Source organism: Sander lucioperca, chromosome 4 (genome assembly GCF_008315115.2).
Source record: "Sander lucioperca isolate FBNREF2018 chromosome 4, SLUC_FBN_1.2, whole genome shotgun sequence".
NCBI classification, from domain to species: domain Eukaryota; kingdom Metazoa; phylum Chordata; class Actinopteri; order Perciformes; family Percidae; genus Sander; species Sander lucioperca.
In genome coordinates, this window is record NC_050176.1 from 8,444,165 (window position 1) to 8,459,341 (window position 15,177).

At 40.0% G+C, this 15,177-nt stretch overlaps 1 protein-coding gene across 1 annotated transcript; it reads right to left on the reverse strand.

Moving 5' to 3' along the window:
• Positions 1 to 503: 503 nt before the first annotated feature.
• Positions 504 to 11,549, reverse strand: LOC116043037 (probable ATP-dependent RNA helicase DDX5). Its single transcript, XM_031289536.2, has 13 exons — positions 11,321 to 11,549; positions 9,716 to 9,899; positions 9,510 to 9,606; positions 9,261 to 9,394; positions 8,827 to 8,892; positions 7,692 to 7,833; positions 7,327 to 7,487; positions 6,831 to 7,003; positions 5,657 to 5,767; positions 3,688 to 3,749; positions 3,532 to 3,591; positions 1,844 to 2,065; positions 504 to 1,316 (listed from the first exon to the last, which is right to left on the reverse strand). The coding sequence occupies exons 1-13, from the start codon at positions 11,359 to 11,361 to the stop codon at positions 862 to 864; spliced, it is 1,908 nt and encodes a 635-aa protein (XP_031145396.1). The 5' UTR covers positions 11,362 to 11,549; the 3' UTR covers positions 504 to 861.
• Between the last annotated feature and the right edge of the window lie 3,628 nt (positions 11,550 to 15,177).

Genomic DNA, 15,177 nt, shown 5'->3' on the forward strand with positions numbered 1-15,177 from the left:
TGAATCAAATGTTATTGCTTTATTTCATTTTGATACAAAATGAACACCAAATAGTCCCAGTGAGGTAAACATTATAGGCTACTTAAACAACGTACAGTATATCTCAGTCGTCTTATTTGCTTATACAATGGTTTTAGAAGCCATGTCTCCATTGTCTGGAATACAATGCTGGTGAGGAAAAACTCTTTATTCTTTTTTTGCCTTAAAGTAGTAGGATCGATATATAAGGAGTAATCCTAAAATAAGTAAATCAGCCCAAAATATCCACAAATGGTTAGTTTAATAAAGGACATGACCTCAGTGTCCTTAATGGTAACTGCAGCCCTGAACTGATAACTTAACATGCACTAGAAAGTTTAGTTAGGTTGAATAAGGTAGTGATTTCAAAAAACGCAGGAACATCCCGGGATGGGACATATTCATAATGCCTAATATGTGCTTTGTCTAATCATTCTTCCAACCCAACCTTCCCAACTTCACACACAGTCAACATAACACACAGGTCTCATTTTCTTATTTTTATTTAAAAGGGGTCACACGCACCCTTTTCATATGATCTTCATAACATCACTTTAAACATACCACAAACTGAAAACACTGCATTACCTAGTAAAAATAAATTACTGAGGAATGTAACAAAAAACAGTCAAGGAAAAGTGCGGCAATCATAATTGCACTATAGGAGACGTGTCTATGACTCCATTTAATGCTCTGGGTTTACTGAATAATTTCAACCCTGCTGTAAGCAAAACAAAGTTAAACAGTACAAAGGATAATTATAACAACAATGATAATCAGACTGTAAGATTGCAAAACTAAACCAAAATCACATTGGTTCCACATATTGTGCGTGTATCATATCTATTGTGGGAAGGGTGGTGGCATGGGGTAGGGCACCATTGGTGGTGGGGGTGGTGGCTGTTGGGCCTGTGGTGGTGGCTGAGAGTTGAATGGGAATGGTGGGTGGTTCATGCCATTCTGAGCGACCCTCTGCATGCCCCCAAACTGAGGGGGGCCCTGGAAGCTTTGGTTACCGAAGGCACCCACCTGGTTTCCTGGAGTACCAAAATTACCCTGTCCATTGCTGTTGCTATAATTGTTGTTGCCATAGCTAACACTAGAGTTACCACCATTACCTCCATAGCTGCCACCATTCTGGGCCTTATTACCACCAAAGGCACTCTTTGGCCCATTGCTAAACCCTCTATCACTGTCCCTGTCCCTGTAGCTACTACCGCCAAAGTTGCTTCTCCCACCCCCAGAATACCTATCCCGACGGTCATCCTTGTAGCCACCTCTTCCCCCCCTTCCACGACCTGCATGAAACGAAGACAAGAGAGGGACAAAAGGAAAGTAGAGTGGGTTCAGACTTCAGACTATGAATACACTGAACCTACAACAACATGGCAGTGATACAAAGAGAGACTGATAAGATAAATTAAGCCCTTTTCAGACATGGAATATGTCAGAATTGGGTTGGAGTGTAGGTTTGATTATTATTGTGATTGTGTTAGTTAAGTTTCTTCAGTTTATCTATGTGCATAAGAGATATTTAAGTGATAGATTCATCACAGTGCTTCTAAGAACATTTACGTAACAAGGTTCATGTCTAAAAAAGGGCTTTTGAGACAATTACATAATTTCATCCAAACCATACAAGTTTCTCATAAAGAGGCATGCAATATGAATTAGTGACATTAATAGACAAATAAAATCAGCAGGGGGCTTGACTTTTCTTTGTTCATAAAGTTGAGCCAAAGAATAAATTGTCATATCTACTAAAAGATATACTGCATCTTCCTTGAAAACCATGAATGTACACATAAAGTATCAAGTATTTTACCTCCTCTGTCCTCTGCCATCTGGATCAGCTTGGGGTTAATGGCCTGGTTGGCCTCGCGGAGCACAGAGATCAGGTCACTGGCTTGTTTCATGTTGTTGGGGGTGAAGAAGGTGTAGGCTGTGCCCGTTTTTTGACTTCGGGCTGTGCGTCCAATTCGGTGGATATAATCCTCAGAGGAGTTAGGGTAGTCATAATTGATGACAAATTTCACATCCTCCACATCTGTGAAAGTGTTGCAGTGTGGCAAAACAAAACAGGGAGGCCATACAGGATTTTGCACACCACAACAGCCAGATCAAAGGGAAAAGTTAGCAGCTGTGGAGGCTGGGGGAAGAAAATGGTCACTAGGCTGTGGAGGAAATGTGTTAAAACAACATATGATTGTGTATACTTCTACTCCATGGGAATACTACTGTGGGAAGAGAGAAACGATGCACACTCCAATTGCTTACCATAATCAAAAAGATCCAAAGGACATTCACTCTCCCTTTTGTTAACCAAGGGAGAAAAAAAATAGATTTAAGTCTTACCATAAAGGAGTATGCATTCACTAGTCCTTTCCCAATGCAGCGAAATCCCCCACAAATTGTCAAGTGACATCCAGGAGCTTCTACGCAGTTGGGCCACGATATGCACTGGGGCCTCTTCATGTGCCAATATAGGACCATTCAGGGGTACATTTTTGCAGGTCCGTTTTTCCCAGTACACTCGCAAAAGAAGCTTGATATTAAAGGCCGCACTGCATGTCTTGCCAAGACAAAATAGACCAAGTACTAAATTGAACAGGGGCCCCTTAAAAAAAAAAATGAAAAAGGCCCAAGCGATGAACCCTGTGGGACCCCTCACCGAGCACGGAACAATTCCCCCACCCCCTTCATCAGTCTCATCAAGGCAAGATCTTCCAAGAAGCCAGTGTTCACTTGAGAAAATGTCTCTCGTTGGCAGGTCTCGACATGACTACAAAACACAGGCGAGGGAGGAACTTTGGTTTGAGCTGTCTCACTCACTTTCTCCTCTCACTAGATGTTACCACTACCCCCTAAACACATGTGCCAGGTCTCATCAATTTTCAGAGACAAATAAAAGATTTCAAACTGCTCTCTCCATTTCAAGAAATCCAGCACTTTGACGGGAAAAGAAAACGATTGAAAGCTTAAAAGACGCTCACAAGCACCCATGCTATGTGATACAAGCTCCGAAAGGTAACAATTGTTCCAAATCTCAAACAAGTGACTTGCAATACAGCGCTCTCTAACACAACAGCATGCAAGGCAAAAGTCACAACATCAAGCATATCTTTTTTTTTTTTTTTTTTTTTTTTTTTTTAACGTTTGAGTTGGAAACAGCTGGATGGCATTTGTCAGGTGAAATCCATGGACAGAGAACAGGTGTGCGTGTACATATCAGAGACAAAGGCTTAGCCACACAGCCTTTTGAAGATCACTGGCACACAAGAGCTTTCACCTCTCTAGGCCCACTGGGTGGCAAGCCAGTTGAGCACTTCCAATATGTCATCCTTCTCCCTCTCGAGGCCTGGGACTGTCATGCCTAGCGCCTGCCACAAAGACTCCACCTTAAGGTGAGAAAAACTCAGAAAATGCATAGAAAAGTTAAAGAAAGCAAAACCACTTTCTTTAAAGTAAGTGTAACACTGATAAGAAAGTGGTGCTACTCATTGGCATACTGACCCAAGCCACGGGAGGCCACATCTGTAGCGATGAGAATTGGTGCTTTGCCATATCTGAACTCTGAAGGGAGAAGGACAGTATTTAATTCAATTACAGAGCAGAATGTGAGAAAGATTGTGAAATATACAGCATGCAATGTCATTTATTAGATCTCACCATTAAGGACCCAGTCCCTCTCCTGCTGGCTCTTGTCTCCATGAATTCCCATTGCTGGCCACCTGTGACAGACAGATTGAACATTTAACACTATTGCAACAGGGGCTGGTTACCGAGTTGATACTTTTTAGGCACCGACCGAATTGCCTCCTTAGTATCAAAAAATGCCTTGTCATTCAATACCAAATTTCAATACCTAAAGGAGGAAATCTCATCAGCGTAAGTGAGCCAATAAGCATGCAGCATGCTTCTACCAAGATCTAATGATGCTGGTGATTGGCTGTCTAACGTTACACGTCGTAGAGACACGTAGGAAAAAACTAGGGCTGTCAAACGATTATTATTATTATTATTATTTATTTTTTCTAATCGCGATTAATCGCTGGATTTCTAGTTAATTGCGATTAATCGCATATTTTATCACTTGATTAAAATTCTATTATTTTGCATTTCAAAATGCTTTTTTAAGTACATATTAACAATGGAAAACAATTATTACCAGTGTATCTTGATTGGGAATCAAATGAATGCAAAGAAAGTTACTTTAAGAACTTGACTTTAAGATTTGTATTTGTTTAGTATTTATTTACTGTAAACTAAAGAAAAATGTGTGAATCTGTCATTATTGCAGAATTCCTCCAAGTACCTAACTAAAAAAACCTATCCTTACCAGAGTCAATATAGTGTTTAGTAACTCCTAAATAATTTTGATTACTCACTGCCGTCCAGTGATCACCGGTTAATGAGACAGTGTTTGCAGCACCTTGCAGCAGTTCCAGTTGGGCTGCTTTCTCCGTGTCATACAGGCTGTGTGAAACTACTGTCCCCCTCGACGGCAATGTATAAGACGGGTCAGAACATGCCAACCGTAGTACGTCTTTAAGACCCGAATCCTCTACAATGCTGACAGGTCTGCAGTTAGTTACCACCCATTTTGCAAGAGCTGTAGTAATTTTTTGGGATTTGGTTTCATCCACAGGTCGGCAACTAGCACTCTCCAAAATAGTGCTTAGCATCAACCTGAGTCACGTTAATTAGCTCGTAGGTGGTAGCTCAAGCTTGACGTGCTTCGGTGATATTTTAATTCAGCTTTACACAACGTGCATATGGCTTTTGACTTGTCTACGAGCCGTCGGGAGTTTTGGAAAATAAAAAGCGTAGCTAGAGTCCACGGAGCAAAAGCGTCAGCAATAGAGGCTTGGCATTCTCTTTTAACTACCCTCCGTGGGCTTCAGGTTTAATATGTAACCGAGATTTGAAGTTCTGGATCCAGGGGGTGGGTGGGTTATGTCTGGGGTTTTATTTAGTTAATTATTTTATTTTCATTTTATTTTATTTTTTTTTTCTCCTTATCGTAGTTGCTAATTACACGTTTCTGCGTATATGTATAGGCAGATATGTGAATATATGTTTGCTTTATTTTTGAGGCGTATACATACCTGTACATACTGTCTCTTTAAAATAAAATAAAAATTTGATCACAAAAAAAAGGAAAATAAAAAGCGTCATTCAGAATTGTGTAGCTGCTGTCTTTCTCCATCATGCCTGCAGCCTGCAGCAGGAGGAAGTATCGCAGCTTGGTGATCAGTAACGGTGCAGCAAAGGGTCAAAATAGTAGCCTGTTAGGCACGACGCGAAGCCGAGTGAAGTGTAAAAGAAATTAATAAATGCCGGCATGCGATTAAAAAAAATTAACGCGTTATGCCGGGCCCTTAATCGCATCACGATTAACGCCTTAATGCTGACAGCCCTAGAAAAAACTAGGAGTTTGGAGTTGGATTTGTATTGTATTGGTACCGGTATTGAACATTTCTGAACGATACACAGCCCTAATTGCAACAACAGGTAGGAGCAATAAGAAAGAAAAGTTATCATTTGGCACAGCCTTAATGTTAACTTTCTAGATTAACAGAAGAATTAAAATAAGGAAAAGACATTCTTTGGAGGGGAGGGAAGAGGAGATCCTTACCCATCTCTTCTCATCCTCCTGGTGAGCTCATCACAACGCCTTTTGGTCTCCACAAAAATAATGGTTTTGTTCTCCTTTTCACTCATTATCTCCTCTAGCAAACGGATCAGTCTGACAAAGAGACAAAAAGGAAGTTAAATGTAGTCGGTCACTACAGCATACATTATGTTTCTACTGATGCAAGTACAGTCAGACTTATTTAAGATTAAAGCAACAATTTGCTTTTTAACTAGTTGCCTGTTGGAGCCATTAACAACTTTGTTTTGTTTTGTTTATATACCACGTTGATGATGCTAATTAATCTGCAGTTTTATGTTTGAGCACTGGGTGGAGCATTGCCTTTGGGAAGGCATATAAGTAATACAGCCAGGGATACACAGGCGTGTGGCTAGGGGGAAAAGCATACAACTTTTCACCGTGTCGTGTCAAGTTAGCGTGTCATTCGGTTTGATTTGTGCGCAAAAGAAAACGAATGGAACTAAACCAGAAATGAAATGGACTGTATTGCTTGTGCTACGGTGAGCAGGCCGTCTGGAAATAAATGGGTCACAGCACCGAAATGCAGACAGATTGTGTAGCTGACGCTGGAAAGTGTATATTTGTTGCCATGACAACACCGAAAATTAATATAAGCGATCTATATGATTGCTAGATGGTTTCAGTTTTATACATTATTATAAAAAAAATTCGGGTTTTCGGGTTCTTTATGAGGTAAACTGAGTCGTATTGTGTCTTTTGGTATATTCAGTACGAACGACTTTTATTTTGGTAAGCTACAAGATACATGACCGGATCTTTTGGTGAGAAGCGCAAACAGAGGAGAGAAATGGCGACCGTGAATAGCGAACTGTTAAGCTCCTGTTTTGTTTTATTCTACTGCTGGTCTACCAGGCGAACACGTTTTCCTTTCCTTCATGACCAGGGTAGTTATAGATTGTGGACATTGATTATTGGCACCCAGAACACGCGTCAAAGCAAGTTCTGCCCTGGTCCCACTTCATTGGCCTAATGTAGGAGTTGGTAAAAGACTCTACATTTCCTATTTATACAAGGTTTTGAGACAACAGGATAACTGGAACATGTATATCCAAGGACTGATACAAAGTATCCCCCCCCCACAATCACAATAGTTAACTAAATGAAGCTAATAAAGATGTATGATTCATCCACTCACTTGTCCTCCTTCTCCATGTCATTGCAAACATCAACTATCTGCAGGATGTTGTGGTTGGCACTGAGCTGCAGCGCGCCAATGTTGATCTGGATGTAGTCCTTCAAGAAGTCTTCAGCCAGCTGGCGAACTTCCTTAGGCCAGGTGGCGCTCCACATCAGGGTCTGTCGGTCTGGCTGGTATAGACAAAAAGGAGGACTTTAACACTATTTTGCAGTTTTACAGTACATTTAACCCTCACATTAAACTGTTTATTTAAGGATGCACCAGTATAACATCTAGTATCAGTAACAGTTACCGTAATCTGGGTGAGTTCTGAAGTATTTGTATTAGTCGCAGGTTGTTTGTGTGGGTAAGTATTTATGTATTTTATTCTTCCCCCTGTAGCATCTTGCCAGCTAAGTCTTTATTTCATTTGGGTGTTGGGCAAAATATTTCTCATAAACAAAGCAGCTAATGCCTATTGTCTGCAAAATGGAAGAAAAAAAACATAACTTACCCGAATTTGTTCCACTATCTTGCGGATCTGAGGTTCAAATCCCATGTCCAGCATGCGGTCTGCTTCATCCAGCACCAGATAGGTGCAACGACGCAAATTAGTCTTACCACACTCCAGGAAGTCAATGAGACGGCCTGGGGTAGCGATGCAAATCTCAACACCTAAAAAAGATTAAGATTAAGACTTACTTTTATTGATCCTGCAAGGGGATATTACATTGTTTTCCCCCAAAGCATCCCCTAAAAGATATTATATATTTAAACTTAAAACCAATCAAACCTTAAATCATAAAATAAATACCTAATGGAAAAGAGTTGAATGAACTGAGTAAAATTTACATAGTGAGAATAACAAAGTAAGCATACCCCTCTCAAGGTCCCTGATTTGGGGTCCTTTGGGCGCACCACCGTAGATGCAAGTGCTCTTGAGACGGGAGGCCCGGCCGTATTCAGCAGCTACTTGTTGCACCTGCTGAGCCAGCTCACGGGTTGGCGCCAGCACCAAGCACTAAAGAAAGATGGATAAATTTTTTTCAAAATCAATAATTATTTGTGTAATGCATCCTTCACATCAAATAAACTGATCAAACATGAACGACTCGTATATATTGGGCTGTTACAACTACTCTTGTGTTTATCTGTTTATGTAGGGCAATAATAATAACAAAAATGATAGAAATATATATGGGTGGCTTGTGGCTTTGAGGTAGAGTGGTCGCCCCTCAACCACAAGATTGGCGGTTTGATCCCAGGCTCCGTATATTTTTTTTAAATTTGTGTATCCTCCCCATTATTCAGATTGGCTCCAAAAATGGATGGGTTGGCTTGGCTCATGCTACACCCTTCCAACAATTAAAATCGGACCAGTAGTTTTTCCTTAATCCTGCTGACAGACAAACAAACAAACCAAACCGAAAAAATCACCTCCTTGGCAGAAGTAATGATCCCTGCAGACCAGGACCACAACTGCACCATTTGAACGGGCTCAGTATAGCATGCCAAGCTGTAATCATAAGCAATTTATTTCCCCTCCCAAAATGGGATAACTCTGCTGGTACCATAATATCAAGGTACTGCTTGGACAACTTTTTCACCAAAGAGAAAAAATGATTCTTTATCTTTTTATTATTAGTTTGGCACCCCATATTGAATTTCAGCAAAAAGTGGCTATTTAGTGATACAGAGCGATACATTGATCAATATGGTATGAAGACTGGGCATCATCTGGGCCTTTAGTTACAATATTGTGATAGCTTAAAAGAAATTTCCTGTTCTTCAAGAACTGTAAAAACAAAACAAAAACTAGAGACCATCTTGCGATGGGATCACACCACCAATGCCTGGAGCACACCCATCTTTAAACTCGGCCTACACTAAAGTATAAAAACAATACCGCTGTTGCAGCTGGTAAAAATTGGATTCTGTCAATATTATTCTGTGCTAATAGAGACAACAGGCCAGATCACACACACTAGATCAATATTTTTTGAAGTGTACTTACAATAGGTCCATCTCCATGTTCCAAGAATGGCTGATGTTGGATGTGCACAATTGCAGGAAGAAGGTACTAAAGAAAGAAAAATAAAAGGTCTGAGCTCTAAATATAAATCCTAACTCATAGTGCACATGTATCAGTGTTCCAATGCGCACCAGCAACATAGCAGGATATATTTCTACCCTCAGCTGACAAGTGTTAACATTGTTTCAAGTTGCAACATCTTATCTTAAATGGCTATTCCTGTATTCACATCATTCTGTTTAATCTTGGGCCAATCACTCTTGGCAACACCGTAATAAACCTATTCCACAATCTAAGTCTAAGTATTTGGCAAAAGTGTTACATCTTAACGACCCAGGGGTGACAACAAATTTATTTTATATGGGTGCTGGGTAGACAGGGTCCAAAAAATCATAATTGAAAAATATTTTACTTACTGCAAGGGTTTTCCCAGACCCAGTTTGAGCGATGCCAACCATGTCTTTGCCACTCAGGGCAACTGGCCACCCCTGAGACTGAATCGGAGTTGGATCAGTCCAGTTCTGTTTGACAATAACTTCCATGACGTAGCCTGAAGAAGTAAGATATGCAAGTTAAAGTGTTGAATGCCAAACCTTCTGACAATAGCACATTAATAGGTAAAGAACTATTCAAGAGTGTGTGGTGGAGCATTATTTTCTACTCACTTGGAAATGCAGCTTCATGGAATTTTATAATTGGTTTGGGGCAATCCCGGCCTTTGACTGTAACTTCTTTGCTTCTTCGGTACTGTTCAACCTCTTGCTGGAATTGATGGGAGAACATTTAAAAATTGACCACTGTCAATACACATACTCACAAGCCCACATGAACTAAAACTTAGAAAAGAGAAACAGCTAGAAACTGGTCTTACAGGTGGTCTGCGAGTGGCATCTGTATGTTCCTGGTAGAAATTCTTTTGAAACTTTGGAAGCTCGTCAAGGTTCCAGTGCTTCTTTCGCAGCCTCTCACCAGGGTTGCCAAACTTTCCTGGGGGGGGTCCGCTCCTATTGCCTCCTCCACCACCACCACCAAAACGAGGGGGTCCTCCACCATACCTTGTGTAAAAGAGTGGGACACATCATAACATAAAGCAGGGCCAGACATGGCGCTTATTAAAGCGGCACTCCACAAATTGCTCACATAAAAGTCAATAAACTAATACATTGATGCACATTGATTTTGACTTTTTATTTAAACTAGTGCAGTGCCCGTTGAAAACGTGCCTGTTTGGAACAGGCCGATTGCTTGGCCTGTGGTATTGCTGCTTGTAGAATTCATCAAAACCAAATTGTACCGCAAAATTACTTACAGAAGGACCCCAAACCACTTCATATGCAACTCCCCTGTATACCCTACTACTAACTGATTTACCTGAAAGAGAACATTGCAGATTCAGAATGCAACCACCAGATCCAGACTGTTTGTGTGTGCAGAGAGAGAGAGAGAGAGAGAGAGAGAGAGAGAGAGAGAGAGAGAGAGAGAGAAAGAGAGACGTTGTCTCGTGTCATCCAAGGCGGTAATCCAAACAACGTCAAACTTGGCACTGCACTTACTCGTGCCGTAGCAAGACACCAGTCCTGTCAAGTTTGAAATCCATCGGACTAACGGTTCGAGCATAACACACAGACACACACAGACAGACAGACGTTCCTGCAATTTATAGATAGATTTATAACTCTGTCTCTTGTCAGTCCCCCCACTTAATGGACATGCAATACTACACCACCGGAGTCTCCCTTTAACAAAAAAACGTCAAAAGACAGTTTAATCAACATTCTCAGACACAATTGTCCAAACAGAGAAATAGTGTGTACCCCTAGAGGCAAACATTGGAACTGAATACTATTTGCTTTACAAACACTGAGTATCTCTGGCGTTTTTCCATAACAATAGTTGCTTAATAGATTGCTACAAAGTGTTAATGTTGACAAACCCATAACAGCTTACAGTGGCAAATTTAAAATTTATAGCACATGAATATTGCCGTACTCGTAAAATACTCACCGGTAACATTAAACTGTCAGATTGTCATTAATTTAAACATGAGACCACTTTGAGGCTCAGCTTTACCTGCGGTGAAAACATTCTAGGTGACACTTAATGGAAAACAATAAATTTGTGCATTATGTGCATCCGAAAGAAGAGACGCCACTGCGTCACATGATAGCAACTAGCCGTGCAAACTGCTCAGCCTATGGCCGACACAGAGATGTCGTTCGCTGCCATTTTAACGTTAACGGTACATCTGACAGGCAGGGACACGTTACAGACAACGATACGTCAGTGCAGGGACGCTTTAGTTTTAGACACGAATATAGCTAAAAAAAAAAACAACTAGTGGCGACATAAACTACAAGACAGGTGTCTTGTTTTGAGAATACAGCCATGACAACAGTGCCGCTAGCAACCGTATGCTAAGCAGTTCATCTTGGCTGACTGTTGACGTTAAGAATCCCAGAGCTGACAGTTAACTTACCCTCTATCTCTGCCACGATCCCTGTCTGAAAATCCAGGCATTATGTTGTAGACTACTGTGGAAGAAGCGGACTTAGTTTAAATCCCTTTACCCGGTCAAAAAAACAGAAGATTACTCCAAAAGCTAAATTTGGCACAGGCAAAACAAAAAGAAAATGCCGGCAGACAAAAGTCTGTCTGGAGAGACGGATGTGACGTCAGACGGGGCGGATAACATTGTATCAATACGCGTCGTACAGTGGAGTGGCACCAACACACCAGTGGTACTATTTTGTTTCCGCACACAGTCGCGGAGGAAGCTGTGTTGAAAAACAGTTAAACCCCCTTATCTATGTTTAAATTAAAAACACGTATTTGATATTTAAAGTTTACAGTGTAATAGATGCCACATAATATTAACAGGGCAATAAAAAAGGGAAATTTGTAATAAATCCTGAAAAAAAAAAATATATATATATATATATATATATATATATATATATATATATATATATATATATATATATACACAGTATGTATTAATAAAGATACAAATAAATAAATAAATAAATAATAAAATAAGTTAAACAGTAGTAAAAAGGAAAAAAGGAACGCTACAGCAGAGTAGGTACAGTGGCATGTAGAGCCAGAGGTGTAGTCTGGAGAGAGTCAGGGTGGTTTCCGGGCCTCGTTAATAAGGCTAGCGGCGGAGGGGAAAAAACTGTTTATGTGGCGTGTGGTTGTGGTCCTGATGGACCTCAGCCTCCTGCCAGAGGGGAGTGGCTCAAAGAGTTTGTGCCCGGGGTGGGAGGGGTCAGCCACAATCTTATGCTTTTGGTCCCATTGTTCACTTGTTTCTCTAACAGTTACCAGAAAAATGTCTCAAAAACAACTGAACAGATTTCAGTGAGATAAGTGTAAAATTAGGCCAGGGCCAAGGAAGTATTGCTGGGCTAATCAATATGGATGAGACTGAAAACTGACCATAGCTCAGTGGCCATGAGTCTTTAAACTTTGTAGGATTAATAAAAAAAAAAAAAACCTAATATTTGGAATATGTATCTGTATACATATTCCAAATATTAGGTATTTTCTTTCAAAAATCACAGGGGAAGAAGCAACGGCTGAAAGCTGATTTATTTTTTACTGTGGTTACATATTCTGCCAGAGCCTTTTCACAAATTTTCAAAACACACTTTAAAAACCCAGGGCTACAACAGCTACATACTCAGATCAACATTGAAATAGAATAGTTACCATTAAATATTTTTCAACCTTTTTACCTGTCTCCGTCACATTTTGCCACCACACAATGTCACTTTTAACACAGTCTGAACACACATGTGGCTGTTGCATTGAAATCTGGGTTGGGTTGCTGAGTGGGATGAACCTTTTACTTGTTTGACTCTGAATACCATCATATCATTATAGATCAAGATAATGTTGTGACAAATAATTCAATGGCACTTGAGAGGAAAAACAGGCTTGAGCCTAAAATACTGGTATGTATCATTTATAATTCAAAAAAGTATCCATTATGTGATGTTTTGAATGTAATATTCATGCTGAACATACAGTATCTCCAAAATAGTCTAAACCTATCAACATGTGGGATGCAAGAGGCAAACCCAAGTGATAGTCTGTGGTATAAAAGCTCTGTGCTACATGATTTCTGTGCAGTATAACGGCGCCAGACATCCTGGATCAGAAAAAAAAATGTTGCAAGTGAACGTAACCCAGGCAGCAATGATGTTTAACAAAGCAATGGTAGTAATAAACATATTTTGTAAAAGATATGGGTTGCTTTGTGAATATTTCTATAATATAATATATATCATTTGTGAATGAAGGAACAAAGCAAAATCACTACAACAAAGTCCAGTCAGACGATCAGTAACCAACTCTCCAGTGTAACAATATTCTGTAAACATTTATTTGAGAAATGCACTAATGTAACAAAATTAATTAGAACAGAATGTGGAAACTGGTTGTATATAGTAATGTTTGAACAAATTCCTTTGGATCTTCATCCTGTTGCTTTTCAACACAGTCTTCATTTGGTTGATGAAAGATGTTTGCTGGTACTTGCAAAGACAGAAAAAACTGATTTCATTACAATTAAAGTGACAACAATATTATTATTATTATTATTTTATATATAAAAATACACATGCTCTTTTCTTTAAAAAAAGAAAAGAAAAAAAGGGGGATTATAATCATGTTTGAAAATCCATTTATTTTACAAAGGAGTTGTCTGGCCATTGACAGAGGAATGTAAATGTTATTAATGGTTACTTTCACAGCCTTTAGCATAATTTATAGTAAGTTAAGCTACAGTTTAAAAATTGTTGATGTGATACAACCCAGAAAAAGAAATCGTTATATATTCTATAAATACTCACTATAAAATGTCCAACAATTTCAACACATACTTCTCTGTGGTCAGCAGTGTCCCATCCACCCATTCCCAGTTCCTTTCTTTAACAGGGACAATTGGACATCGGTTCTTCTGACTTCTTATGCTGCTTTCCTTCGTTTCAAGGGAGAGACATTTGGATCAGCCCAAATACAAAGCAGTAATTACTCTATTAATTAGAGTAAATACAGAAATAAGAGAGTAAACGCTTAAAGCCAAACTGACTTGCTAAATTTTTACCTTTAAAGCTATAGTGACTATTTTATATTAATGAACATCCGTTACATTCAAGCCATTGCCAAATGAGTTGATAGCTAATTAAGCCTATCAGCTCCACAAAACTCTGTCTGTATTTCTCAGTATGGCTATGTTTACAGCATTGTGGAGTCCGGCGACTTTCATGCGCAGCAGCTCGAGTGATGCGTTTTACGTCACCGCTGAGAAAGGAAAACAGCAACGTTCAGCTTTGGAGATGAAGAGGACTGCTACAACAGGTGAAGGCATGGCTGAAAAACTGAAGAAGCACCCACGAAATGTTTCAGTCAGTGTTTGTACTGCTGAAAAAAGACCTACACATTCAGCAGAAGGTCTAAAATCCAAAAAAGAAAGTGACCGACTGCAAAGACAAACACGGATAACCACTGCTGTTGCTTTGGCTACTTGCAGTGCGCTGAATAAAGAAAAGAAAAGAAAAGGGACTGAGGTCGCTTACTGCTCTTGAACAGTTTACTAATGGGTTTTGTAACACATTAGGAGTAGGAATTATTGCTATTTCATTTACTCGACCTAAATGATGTGCTACTAGCAACTGCGTGGAGGAGGGCTGGGGGTGGTTCGCGAACACAGAGGGCTTGCGTCATGTTAGACTATATCCACAACGTTCCACTTCGGGGATTGCTCCGGTACCGCCAGAAATTCCGCCGGATGTCACTCTTTTCGGCCGGATGTCCTTTACCTTACGCTTTCTTTGTGTTGTAATTTTAAACTCCGGTCGATTTATGAGGACTATGGTTAACTGCTCTCAGATCTCTGCAGGGTAAATCAAGACAGCTAACTGGACTATTTGTCCAATCTGAGTTTTCTGTTGCACGACTAAAACAACCTTTGAACATACATGTTCCACCAAAACAAGTTCCTTCCCGAGACTATTTGCAGTGGCACCGTGGCTCCGTCCGGCACTTAGCACCGCCCTAGACGATTGTGATTGGTTTAAAGAAATGGCAATAAACCAGAGCATGTTTTTCTCGCAGCGCTGTGGAGATAGGTCTGGCAATGCGAGACTAGCGTCATGTGGATACGCCCACAGTGTTGTTGTCATTAGTTACACATCATGGTAGTCACTTGTAACTAAGCATATAAACTATAGCTGGATAACTATTAACATGTGTTGTCAAGCATTTCTCCTAATTTCATCAACTTTACCTTGGTAAGCAGCATTCCAACATTATTGCCAACTACTTCAC